The sequence below is a fragment of the Tenrec ecaudatus genome, chromosome 14 (genome assembly GCF_050624435.1).
Source record: "Tenrec ecaudatus isolate mTenEca1 chromosome 14, mTenEca1.hap1, whole genome shotgun sequence".
NCBI classification, from domain to species: domain Eukaryota; kingdom Metazoa; phylum Chordata; class Mammalia; order Afrosoricida; family Tenrecidae; genus Tenrec; species Tenrec ecaudatus.
Genome location: NC_134543.1, coordinates 43,608,152 through 43,621,644, shown reverse-complemented (window position 1 = coordinate 43,621,644; position 13,493 = coordinate 43,608,152). Strand labels below are relative to the sequence as shown.

Sequence of the window (13,493 nt, the reverse complement as noted above, 5' to 3'; positions counted from 1 at the left end):
CACAGGTGATGCTCGCCAGAATCAAAGAAACGGGAGACCTGTATGCCGTGAAGGTGCTGAAGAAAGACGTGATCCTGCAGGACGATGACGTGGAGTGCACCATGACAGAGAAGAGGATCCTGTCCTTGGCCCGCAATCACCCCTTCCTCACCCAGCTCTTCTGCTGCTTTCAGACTCCGGTAAGTGCGACCCGCGCCCACCACCTACACGCACGCCTTTCCTAACGGTTGAAATAGGAGCTGGTTAGGGTTTTCTAAAAGCCACGCATCAGAAAGTGTTCTGGACACGGGCTTCCAGACTGGGACGTGTGGCGGCCCTGGTGACTTGCGATGATGACCTCGGGGATAACGTGGAAACCAAAGGGCAATGGACTAACCCCTTCCTTTGTCCCTGTCCTGGGGAGAGGTCCCATTGAGCGCTATGCATTTTGAGATCAAAAAGGACTTCACCCACAGGCCTTCTCTAGAAGAGGGGGAGTTTACAGAAGTCTGAGACTGGAAGAAAAGCCAGGGGCTAATTATCTTGGCAAATTCGGCCTGGGCTTTGCTCTTGAATGCTAGGCTGGTTCTGTCCCAGCCACAGGAGATCAGACCATCAAGAACCCTGACATCGGACAGAGATTCTTTGTTTGATTCCATGGATGGTTCTGAGAGTCTAAGCCTGTCTAATTTATGATGGTGTGCAGTTAGGCCTGCTTTGGGCTGCAGCGAATAGTAAGAGTAACTTATCAAGAACAATGAACAGTTAACTCAAACTTAAACAATAAACCGAAAGGGCAGTGTCGGGTAGGTGCATTAATATGCACTGTTTTCTTGCCATTTCACATACAGAGAAGTTTGGTGGTGGCAGTGCTGGAGTTGGGTTATTGATCAATGCCACAGGGGGTGGGGGTGTTCTTCCTTGAGATCTCAAGGTATTCCCACAGCCGTCAGCATCACCCCTTCCCGTGCCAGCATCCAAAGCCAGAGGCATGGGCTCCAGGAGCTGCTCCTTTTATCAGGAAGAGAAAATCATCCCCAGACTTAGGCCATCTGCTCACTCTTCACTGCAGGGGAGGCTGGAATCACAAATATCTCGCCAAGGTGAGCTGGCCTGCCATGTTGGTTTGGGGGAACCCTGGTGGTGTAGTGGTTATGCATTGGGCTGTAGTCTGGATGGTTGGCAGTTGGAAAGCACCAGCAGCCCTGTGGAAGAAAGACAGGACTTTCTGCTATCTTAAGGAGCTGCAGTCTCGGCATCTCACAGGGGCAGTTCTACCCCGTCTACAGGGTCGCTATGAGGCATCAATTCGATAGCAGTGAGTTGTGAGCGAGATGTTTGTTTTCTCTCTGGAAGCAGGACACTTAACTGCCCCCTTAGAACTGGGCTCAAATTTGGGCATCTGCTACTTTGGAGCAGGGACATGGCTCCTGATAAGCCACTAAGAGGGGCTGTGACAGATGTGTCAGAAGCTCCCTGTTGTCAGAGGACATTCCAGGGCAGGAACTGACGTGGGCAGTGAATTCCAGACCCATCCCCTGTCTGTGCTATCGTGGGAGAAGTAGAAGGTGTGGCTGGGACAGGACAGAGGCAGCTCACTCGGCCCAGGGATGCTGACAATGCATTTCCAGGGAAAGTAGCAACAGACCGAACCCAAAGATGTGAGTAGGAATTAGTTAGGCAAAGAGAAGGGGGTGAGAAATAAAGGGCAGAACACAGGTGTAGGGGTGAAGGGAATGGGGAGCACGAGGTGGGAATGAAGCCCCGGCATCCTTGACCGTCCAGGTGGAGGAGGGCCTGGTGAGAGCTGCCTCTACAGGGGCCACTGGGGCCTTGTCGGCGGCGGGGGGGGAGGGGGGAGTCTGTTACAGACTGTTTTAGGAGTTAGGGTTTTAGTTCCGAGAGCAATGGAAAGTCCTGTGAGATATTTGAGATTGTATTTACATTTAAATCATAATTTTAAAAAATTTTAACTTCAGGAACCTGATTTTTTTATAATAGATGATATAAGCATGCTCCAAATATCCTGTCTGTGACAGAAACAATCCCGAGTACTTTCACATGCAACCTTCTAGAGGTCTTTTGCACATTTAAAAGAATACCCATACATGAGACACACAGTTTCCTTTTAGAATAACAAACATGAAAGGTAGTATGCCCACCCCTCCCATATTAACGTTGTTAGCATCCAAAGACCAGTCATAATCAAAGAAAATCGGTGTTACACAAAAATAGAGAGTGATCACAAAAATTCACAAAATGCTTGCATAACTGCTAAATCGTACTGTCGCACAACTACCAAAGCTTGTCATTCTGGTCCACCCTGGGCGTCCTGGCCCATGCGCACAAACCCTACCCCTCCTCACCAGTGTGGCCCTGGGCTCGCACCTTGGTGTTTACTGCGAGATGTGTGCCAAGAACGCTCACAAGAGAGATGTTCTTTAGTCCTGCTGTAAGTGCCTAAGGAGCGGTGGTGGCCGAGTGACTACGAGCTGGCTGCTAACCTTAAGGTCAGCAGTTTGAACCCACTAGTCACTCCTCGAGAGAGACTTGGCTTTCCACTGCCATAAGGAGTTACAGTCTCGCAAGCCCACGGCGACAGTTGTATGTCCTACAGGGCTGCTCTGGGGCCGGACTGTGGCTAATCTGTAAATGCGTACTGTTAGCTAACAAGAGAGTTGATAAGCCCAGGAACAGGCATGCATCTGACTTGTACACCATGTTCTATTCTGAAAAACGAACAGCATAGCTTGAAGGTGATTTCACGTTGGTTGTAGCTGCCTCGTTTTTTAACGGCTGCAATCCATTTTTACCTTTTACACAGTTTACTGACCGTCTCCTCTTTTTACGTCGTACCTGGCCTTTCCTTCAGACGACTGTGGCTCTGGGGTCCCTTATAGGCTCACGGTTGATTTCTCCTTGTGTTGTGCTAGTATTTCCAGATGAGGCATTATTAGAAGTGGGTGGTGTTCGGTCAGAAGGCATGTAAATTTAAAGTTTATACCGAATCCAAATACTGTTTTCCCCAAACTGACTAAAAACAGCAAACTTCATTGACTGTAGATCAGGCATGGTTCCAAGTGTTCTCTGTGGATAAGCCCCTTTATAGAGTAACTCTGAGATGACGTCATAAAGTCTGTTGTTAGCGCTCCCATGCGGATGAGAACATGGAGTGTAGAAATAGGATGCTACTACAGCATTTTCTGTCTCCTGCGTCCACAGGTTCTCGGGGCGGACACCTTGGGTCCAAAGTCTGTGTACCACTCCTTGCTCTTTTTTCTTAATGGCAGTGAGACCCCTTGTTTCCACCTCGGAGAGGGTTCATTTTAAGGATAGCAGGATGACAAAACAGGACAGTCACCTTGTTAGGGTCCCAGGTACCTTATTTGCCTGCTTCCACCCCCCACAAAGTCTCCATACACCCTTTTGCATTATTATTACTAGCAAGCTGCCCAGTCCCCTGGGTGGGCCACCACCAGCACCTTGTTTGCATAGCCCCTCCTCCTCATGGGTGGGTGTTACAAGACCAGGGAGAAGGAAAAGCCTTAGAAAAGTGATCCTTACTGAGCCACCAAAAAGGGTTGCTTCAAAGTGGTAGGGGGCCTTCTGAAGCCAGGCATGCTGACTGCAGGTCCCAGGCTCGTACCCACTTGCTGGCGGCGTTTCTGTTTATCTGAGGAAGCTACAGGGGGAAGGCCTAGTACAGCTGCCTGCTCCCTCTCCTCCCATCATGCCCTGCCCTTGGTCACTGAATCCCCTTAGAGATGGCTTTAAAATAAACGGCTTCTGTGAAGGTCTCATTTCCTGTGCGTTGCTCTCGGCGTGAGGCTAAGCCTCATGTCTAGACGTCTGGGAGCTGCTTGTGTTCAGATCTGGTTTGGAAAGTACGCTTGTCCAGACGGCCTAGAGAGTGGATTGGGACAAGGCAGGACTGGGAATGGGGAGAGACAGGGCAGGTGTGAAAGGGGGTTCACTCCTCTCCCCACGTTGCCCAAACATATCAGAATGACCTGGACAGTCAGCCCATGGCTTCTTGGGTCCGAGCCTAGGCATCCACCCTTCCGGCCCTGATGGTCTCCTTGCAGCCTGGAGTCCCCTCAGCCCTTCCCTTCCCCACTGCTACCAGGATGTCCTTGGAATTACATTTCCTGTGCTCCAGCTTTGTCAAGAGAGCCCTTCCGCCCTACCCACCCCACCTCTTCCATCTGGGGGCAGGGCACTTACAGGAGGGCGGGGCTTGAAGCCATTCTTGTCAAGGTCTGAGTGATAAGCCTGCTAGTGGGCGCAGGCACTGCGATCCTGACATACTGTGATTAGCAGAGGGGAGGTGACCCGCAGGCCACCTTTCTGGGACCTGGATGGAATGCTGCACATGACACTAGATTAGATAACAGGCTGAGAAGCTGCGAGTGGGCAGCTGTTGGGGTTTAGTCCCCCAGACACTGGCTGTGAGCCCCATCAAGTGCTGAGAAAAGAGGCAAATGTATCTCCTTCCCGACTCCAGGGGTCTTTGACGGGAGGAAACCCTGGAGAGTCAGAGGGCTTTTCAACAGCTAGATAATGTGACTGTGGGGCAGCATGAGACATGGGATCATAGGGCTTAGAAAACAAGAAAATCAACCCCATGTCCATGCCGACTTATAGCCACCCTGGAGGACAGAGTAGACCTGTCCCCAAAGGGTTTCTGAGCCATTTCAGCCACTGTGCCACCCGGCCTGGGTTCCATGAGGCAGAATGTTCCCGGACAAATGCAGGTGCCGACCAAGAGCTGGGACTGCTTTGTTTCTCAGGAGTTCCCCTTTTCTCCACACCCCACTGCCCTCCGCGAAGTGCAATATGCTTGACTTTTCCTCCAGGGACAGGCTTCTGCCTTAAACGGGTCTTGGGTGCATGGATTTTACAGTGTGTAAGTTATGTGGTACATGGAAATGTACTGACCACAGCTGTTTCTTTCTGTTTTATTTTTTTAGCTTTTAAAAATAAGACCATTTATTTCCCAAATTCTTTTCTATACATATACTACATTTCATGTTTATACATCATACACTTCAATGTTATGGGAAAAAATAATATGAGTACTTGGAACTATTTTTAAATTCATGGTTGGCTCTAAATATTATCATCAACAGCATATTCAGGACCTGAAGCCTTTCTTCACATTGGCTGTTTTCTAGCGGAAGTTTTATCTCTGGCCATGAGGTGGCAGTCATAGCTACACAAACGGTGTCCCTTCCAGCGCCCCCCCAGGACCTGCCTTTGTGAGCTTACATCTTTCAGAGGAGCCCTGCTGGCACAGTGCATACCCACTGGGCTACATCGGCAAAGTCAGCAGTTCCGCGCAGGGCTTTCTGCTCCTGTGGAAAAGCTACAGCCTCGGAAACTCACAGGGCAGTTCTCCCGTCTTGCAGGATCGCTACGAGTCACCTCGATGGCAGTGAGTTTGGTTTTGGGGCGTTTGCCGTAGCTGCCTCCAAAGCCAAAGTTGAGGTGGCTTTTGCCGTGCCGTAACTCATGAGAAACAAAGTTGTGGACGCCAACCTTCCAGCAGCAGATAGTTTCCTCCGGCTGCGCTGGGGAGAAACTGTTCCTTTGCTGCAGCTTCCGCTCTCTCCCGTTTGCAAGGTGTGAGACTCTACACCGCACAGCTCACCGTGCTCCCATCTGTCAAACCCCCAGCCATGGTCCCTGGCGGTGCTCGTAACAAGGAGCAGTGACTGATCAGTTGCTCTGAGCAATTACAGCAAACAGTTATGTTTTGAGGACCTCCCATGTCGCAGACTGGCTGCTGACATGGGATGCCCTGAAGGCAGCTCCCCTGAAGAGCTGGGATGTGGTCCTAGATGATGAGACCTTGGGGCCCCTCCCCAGGGAACTCGCTGTGAGGTAGCATTTCATTCGAAGGCCTCTCGGGGGGACCAGGATTCTCCATGTACAGCCCTGGGGAATCAGTATATCTGCCTAGAGAAATCTGGTTATGCTGACTGTGAGGCAGGGAAACGAGGTTCAAAGGCAGGTCAGGCTGCCTCTGGAGCCAGAGCTCTGGGCCCCAGCCCGTCAGTCCATCTGACATCCTGTGGGACAGAGAGGCCATTTATTTAGCATCCGCTGCGTCTTAAACATGGCCCCAGTGCTCTGGCTGCAAGTCCAACCTGCTGATGTACGGACAGCATTGACCTTGGAAGTGGATGTTTCTGACTCATCGCGAAGCCTAGCGTTCCTCTGTCTGCATGTCTCTTGGAAAGTTCCTCTTTGAACTTCCAGCCCTGCCTGTGAAGATGGAGCCGGGGCGCCGGAGGACAGGTCGCAGCTGCTCTGTGCAGAGATGCGCTGTTCACAAGTGAATCCGTCTGCTTTTGTTGTGGCGGCCACCTCCTCTCCCACCCAGAGGGGCCCCGCCACCAGCATGTGGGAGATAGCAGACTCCCCTCAACAGTCTTTCTGGGGCTCCTTGTGTTCTTGGGGGAAAGAAACTGAGAAGCCAATCTCAAACATTGATCCCTGTCCTCCATCGGATGAAGAGCCCATACACTGGTCCCCGTTTTTGTTTGGATTTTGCATTTTTAGTAATGGTTAGCTGGCTCGCAAGCATATAGTTAAATTGGCATCCTTACACGTGACATTGTAAACCTCCCTACTGTGTGACTGATTGGATAATCTAGATCAAGACTCAAAAAAAAAGATCAAGACTCTTGCAGCAGTTCGTTTTATTTCTGATAACTTAGCCTAAAAAAGAAAACAAATGCTACAATTGATCTTACGTATAAAGGTGTTTGCTTTGGGTACATTACGAGGACCACCGCTGCGTTGGAATTGACTCCATAGCGGTGAGTTACTTAGAATAGGGAAACATTGGAAACCACTTCGGCCTTCAGCGAGAGGGCCAAGTCTCTAATGCATATGTCATATGTTCGTATGGCACCATTTGGACACGTCTGGAGAGAACAGTCCCTGGAGGTGGGCACCCTGCTTGGTAAAGTGGAGGGCAGTGAACAAGAAGAAGGTCCTTGATGAGACGGACTGACCCAGTGCTCCCACCGTGGGCTCAGACCTCAGGACCCTGTAAGGATGACGCGGGCCCACGCGGCGTTTCCTCTGCTGTACGTGGGAGTTGGAACCGACTCAGTGGCACCCAACAACAACGACTATTTGATAAGGATGTCTCTTTTTTTGCTAGCAGAGAGGTGATTAAGTAATAAGCACCTAAATTATGTGTTCAGGCACAATAATAATAGGTATTATTACACACAGACCACATTACGGCAGGTTTAGTAGTTACAAACATATCTTCATTTTACCTGGGAGTAAAGCCGAAACACTCGGACGGAAGTCAAGTCATTTGTCCAAATTTCAACAGGGTAAATGGTAGAACCGGGAGGTTACCTGGAGCCCTGGCAACACAGCGGGCAAAGCATTGGGCGGCTAACCACCAGGTGAGCCTTCAGAAAAGACCTGCTGCTCCTTGCGAGAAAGATGGTGCTTTCTACTCCTGTGAAGCGTTACAGCTTCGGAAACCGCAGGGACAGTTCGACCCTCTCCCGGAGGGTCACTGTGAGTCAGCATCGACTCAGTGCCAGTGAGAGAGAGAGGGACATCCCCCCCAAGTCCCCACGGCCATCAAGTCAACTCTGATTCATCAAAAACACACAAAACAAAACGAAGTCACTGCCATGAGGCGGACTCTGATTCCGAGTGACCGGATGACTTTCTGAGACCAGACCTCGTCTTGCTCCTACCGGAGCATCTGATGGGCTTGAACTGCCTACGTTGAGGTCCAACACTCACCTGACCAACAGCAAGCACCACCAGGAAGCCAGAGCCCAGAAGAGAGGAAGAGGCTGTGATGCCCTCTGGCGTAGCGGGCTCACCCATGGGGCTGCTAACTATAAAGCCAGGAACCCCAAACTCGCCATTCCCAGGGAGAAAGAGGTGGCTCTCTACTCCCACAGTCACCGGCTAGGAAGCCCACAGGGGCACGTCTAGCCTATCCTGTGGGGCCGTTGTGACTTGTCACTGACGAATGACAGCGAGTACATTAGTGATATGTGCCCATATCAGGTTCGGTTTCAGATAGTCATAAACCTGCCGCTGCCCCCGCCCCCCCGCAAATAAAACTTGAAGGAAATTATGCCAATAAAACTAACAAGTATGATATGAACATAGTGGAATGACAGAGTATCTGTTGATCTTGTTTTCCTATTTGAGAAATTTTGGTAAATTTCTTAATTGGAGGCAGGTGAGGGGAGTGAACTGTCATTAAGCCAGAGCTTCCTGCTCCAGTCTCCAGTCTCCCAGGCCACTTCCTGCCCCACCTGTTCAACCCAAATCCACCTTGCTCCTTGGATGGTAACCAGTGGCCGGAGAGTCCGTAGTGAGCCGCCCAGTGATGCCTGCCAGCTCCGGCTCCGGGTCCGCGCCTGCCCGCTGGCCCATGTTTCGGAGGTCCAGTGAGGCTGGTCAGCCGTGCAAAGGCACAGGCACACAGATGAGGCAATAGCAGGAGGGGGCGTAAGAAGGGAAATGCTCAGCCCGTGTTCTCGTCTTTGTCCAGAGACCCAGTTACTGAAGCAGAGGTTTCTCCAGTTGGGAAACCAGAAGCCACCCTGTGCCCAGTGGCCAGAGCTGCCTCTTATCAGCCCAGCCATCTTCAGTGAGGACCCTGAGCAGCCAGCCTCCTTTCTCGGTGAATCTGACTGGGGCTTCAAAAAATTTGTGGAGATAATGGAATTGAAAAGTAATAGAATGTTTCCGTGAGCTTTTTGAAGCCGTCCATGCAGAAGTTTGTGTTTGCCCACAGCCGCTCAGGTGGGTCACAGGATGCTCCGTCTCCAGTTAAAGGGCCAGAGCCCCAGCGCTCTCACCGCTACAAGCCCCAGCCCCATCCTTCCCTCTGCCTGTGTCCTTTCCTGGGGACATCTGGGCTGCTGATGGTGGCCCCCCTCCTATCAGCTTACAAGCAGGGCCCTCAAGCAGTGTGACTGGAGGTAGCTTTCAGCAAGAAGCTGCTCCTCCAGTGCTGGTCACAAAGGCAGCCTCTGTTGCAGAAGGTTAAGGCTTGGGCTCTGCTGTCATGGTCCAGGGCCGATGCAAAGCAATTCCAGGGCACTTCAGCCAGAGCTGCAGAGGGCTATGGGAGGCACCTGGAAACACCGGTACAAAGGGACATCTGTATGTAATGCTTTCTCTGTTGTCATAGTCAAAGTTAGGAAAATGTGTCTGTGAAGCGAGGCATGGAATTCCACTTTCAGAATTCACTCATGCAGGTGATCGGCTGTGGCCGTGGCCTTCTGTGTGAGGACTCAGTTCTGATTCCGTCGGATTGAGCAGCCTGCTTGCCTTCCAGGCTGCACAGAGAAGCACCTCTTCTGGAACACTAGGTTCCTCCTCCCTGCTCCTGTGGGCCGACCTCAGGACTCCGCTCTTGATGTGGGCTTCAAGAAGGCCATGGACGGAGAGGCTCCAACCCAGCCTGCCTGTCCCCTCCGCCCTGCCCAGCTCTGACTCTGTTCTGGCCCTTCCAGCCCTCCCTCCTTTCCCGTGATCAGTGAGCATCTGGCAGTGTGGTGCAGCGGGTTTCCTGTCGAGCTGCTGCCAGTGGCTGGATTGGAGACAGAGACAGCACACTTGGGCCCTGGGGCGGCATCAGCGGGTTGGGCTCTGAGTTGCTGTGACATCCTGAGCAGGGGAAGAGGCTGCACCACAGTGGGCTCTGGGAGGAGGAGGGGAGAAGTGCAGCCAAAGAAGCTGAAAGACGTTTCCGTCGGCCGAGATGAGAGCTCTGAACAGGCCTCCGTTGGTGCCTGGGGAGAGCTGCTCGGTTCTGGGGGCCCAAATGGACCAGCTCTGCTGATAGGATGGATGAAGATTGGAATACCAGAGAAGCGAATATTCCTTCAGACCCTAGTATAGCATCTGTGTGCTTATACTCATTACTAGGCTCTAGAGAATTATACATTTTTTGGCGTTCAGTATGTTTGTGTAATTGAAATATTTAATACCTGAGGTGTAGCTATGATTATCATATATATGTATATATATGGAAACTGAGGCCCACCCATTACCATAGAGTCCGTTCTAACTCATAGTCATCCATGCAGGCTAGAGTAGAACAGCTCCATAGCCTTTCAGGGCTGTTAATCTTTAAGGCAACAGAAAGCCTCATCGTTCTTCCATGGGTCTGCTGGGGGGTTTGAGCCACCAACCTTGCAGTTTGTAGCCCAATGTATAACCTACAGTACCACCAGGGACCCTTAACTGAGGCCCAGGGGGTAAAATACCTTGCTCAAAATGGCACAACGCAAGAGAATCAGAGCATAGATCTTTGACCAAGAGACTAACGGTCTAATAACCAGTGCTCACTCTCCAGTACCCCAACTAGAAATGCCTTCACCACCTAAGTGAATAGCTGAGAAGAAGATTCATGAGATGGGAATAAAGGCAGTTTTAAGAAATACTTGATATAGTTTTTTGGCTTTTCAGAAAATATCTTAGCATCTTCACTGTTTGGAAATAGCTTTCCCCTTTTCCTGGCCCTAAGACTGCAGCAAATTAGATTTGGTCTGCTTATGGGTCATTGGTTATAGTTTGCCTTTGGCTGCGACTGAAATAGACATGCACTGGAACATGGAGCTTCCTAGATCTGTGTGTTCCTACCTTGTGAATACTGCTCATCTTGATTTTTGCTTAGTCATTTTGAGCACCATCATACATCTGTACGCACACACACACACACACACACACAGCAGGTACCATCCAGTTTGGTCCTTTGCCCCTCTATTATTTCCTTTTCATTGGTCCTAAGAGTTTCTTTCCTGGCTGGATCTGGCTCTTTGGGACAAGCAAGTCTAGACCTGCCTTCCAAACAGCCGAAGAGACCCGCTGGGGACAAAACGCATGCAAGTCACCTCCTGACTCTGGATTCTTGGGGACATTGTTTGGGGCCTTTGCTCTGGTTCTCTGAGGCTGCTAGTGTTGCCAGTCGTTTGTGGCTAACTGGAGCCATGACATGAATGGAAATAAAACCTGAAGTTTAAGTTGTTCTCTTGGCGCGCTCTTTTTGGGGGAAGGCCTGCCAAGATACTTGGTGTGACCAAGGGATCGGAAAAAGTTGGTGCATTTTCAGGTCGAGGTTGTTCGTTGTCCCTGTCTCGTTGCTGCTAGCTGCCCTGGTCATTGACGACTCGGAGATCGAGTAGACTCGCCACCATCGTGGTTTCTGGAGTGATGTGTAATTTCCTTTGACGTAACTGGGGCTCGAGCTGGCTGGGGCTTGGCTGCTGTATCAAATGATGACTGATGAAGCCTTTTCTGGTGGCAATTGCCTCGTTAGGATCTGCACTGACGGTGCCTCAGAGTCCTTTCAAATCTGCCAGAATTGTAGATGCCCTGGCCTTTCATTGAAGCCTGGGGCTTGAAACGCCAAGACTGACTGCAGGGGGTTAATGAGAATATGACAGACTCTCTGCCAAAACCGTATCATAAAATCATTCAGCTCGGCCTCATGTGACTCAAGTCTAACAAAAGAAGCACGGAGAGTTAAACAAAACAAAACAAGAGACCCTTCTGTCTAGTTGCAAAAAGATGAATGCCCGTGAAATAGTTCTGTTCCAAGGCTCACACGTGGTAAATGTGGTAATGTCCAGATGGAAAAAAAAAATCGAGCCCTGCCATCAAGTTGACGTCGACTCAGAGTGACCCCATAGGACAGGGTCGAACTGCCTTTGTGAGTTCCTGAGACTATTTATGGGAGTGGGTTTTTCATTCACATCGTCTCTGGTTGGTCATCAGCTTGGGTTCAGTGATCGGAATGGGGGCCCAGGGCGGGAGACCTAATGGGAAGAGCTCAAAACACTCACTACCATCCTCCATGCTGACTCATAGTGATCTCTGGTGGTTTCTGAGACTAAAACTGTTTATGGAAGTAGGAAGCCCAGTTTTTTCTCCCTCAGAGCTGCCGGTGGCTTTGAACTTCCAACCAGCGCTGCATAATAGGAAGAGCCCTAGCCCCCAATTGCTTTCCTCATTCACCAGTGCTGTTGCATGGTTTTCTTTACCATGCTAGGGAGACTGCACCTCTCCTCCCCTACCTGAACCCATGTGACTCTACTCTTCCACAGCCCTCCTCTCCTCCAGGTGGCTTCATCCCACCCACTGACCCTGCTTCCCTTCGGGGCCACCCAAGAAATTCCCATTTCCTTTGTGTAGGGGAGACTTCCAACGCGTAGTATATGCCTGGCCGATTGGGTTTGAGCTCATTCCTGCCCACTTCCACAGAACGGACTGTCCTGCTTTGTCGCTTAAATATTGTCAAGGGAGTCCCGGAACTCTTTCTAGAGTCTTTTAATCCATCCTCAGGGCATAAGGTATTTTAAACATTAAAATGATGTAATATATAATTCTCAACCTAAAACAAAAGCAGACAATCTTCCAGCCAGACTCTTCTCCATCCATAGCCTTTTCTCTGCAAAGGACTCTGGACAGGGCCACGGGTGGCTTCCTGTTCCCGTCTCCTCTTGCTTCCTCACTCCTCGAGGAGCACTGAGTCACGGGGTCCTGGGTGTTCCCTAAGGGAATGTGAAATGGGAACTCGCCCATGCCCCTACCCTTCCTCATGAATGGGTACCTACCAATAGGGAACCGCTATTCAAGATGAGCTAGCTACTGCCAGCAAAAGTCAGAAGAAAATATAATGACGTTGACCAGGAAATGAAAGTGTTTGCTCTGGAGGTCTTTAGAATTTGTTGTTAGTGCGTTCGTTGTTAGGTGCCATCAAGCTGGTTCCGACTCATCAGCGGCCCTCTGTAGAACAGAATGACACCCTGCCTGGTCTTGTGCCGTCTCACCGTGGTTCGTGTGTGTGCCCGCCGATGCAGCCAGTGTGTCCATCTATCCTGCTGAGGGCTTTGCTCTTTTTCGCTGCGCCTGTCCTTTGCCAAGCAGGATCTCCCTGGTCTCTCGAAAGTTTTCAAGACGGGGAGCAGCATGAGATTTGCATGTTGGAGGATGCTTGGATGCCTTTGGCACAGGAAGCTTGGAGGTCAGCAGCCGGAGGTCTGCTCAGCCTACCTTCCCCAAAACAGTGTCTGGGGGAGACAAAGTTAAGGAAACACAGAGAACGGGTAACTGATGATGTTTTTGAGGTTAGAGTGTGGAAGGTGGCAAGGAGACATCCCAGAATCGGTTAGAGCAGGGGTTCTCAACCTTCCTGATGCCGCAGCCCTTTCACATAGTTCCTCATGTTGTGGTGACCCCCCGACCATAACATTATTTTTGTTGCTACTTCATCACTGTCATTTTGCTACTGGGATGAATCTGGCGACCCCAGGGAAAGGGGTTGAGAGGAGTGGCATATGAATCCCCTCGCGGCTGGTGAAGCTGAGGGCATTCAGGAAATCCCCTTGATTAGGAGATGTTGCTCAGAAATCCTGTTCAGAGGGTGGCTACATTCAGGTCCTTTCAATGTGTTCTCAATACGGTAGAGAAGACTGTGAGATCTACCTCTTTCAAGAGATGCTTAA

General features: G+C 50.6%; 1 protein-coding gene across 1 annotated transcript in view; it reads left to right on the top strand.

The window, feature by feature from the left end:
* PRKCH (protein kinase C eta) overlaps positions 1–13,493 on the top strand; it is a 248,178-nt gene that overhangs the window by 147,741 nt on the left and 86,944 nt on the right. Inside the window, exon 9 of the mRNA XM_075530840.1 lies at positions 6–179. Coding sequence (XP_075386955.1) covers positions 6–179 — 174 coding nt within the window. The remainder of the gene's footprint in view (positions 1–5; positions 180–13,493) is intronic.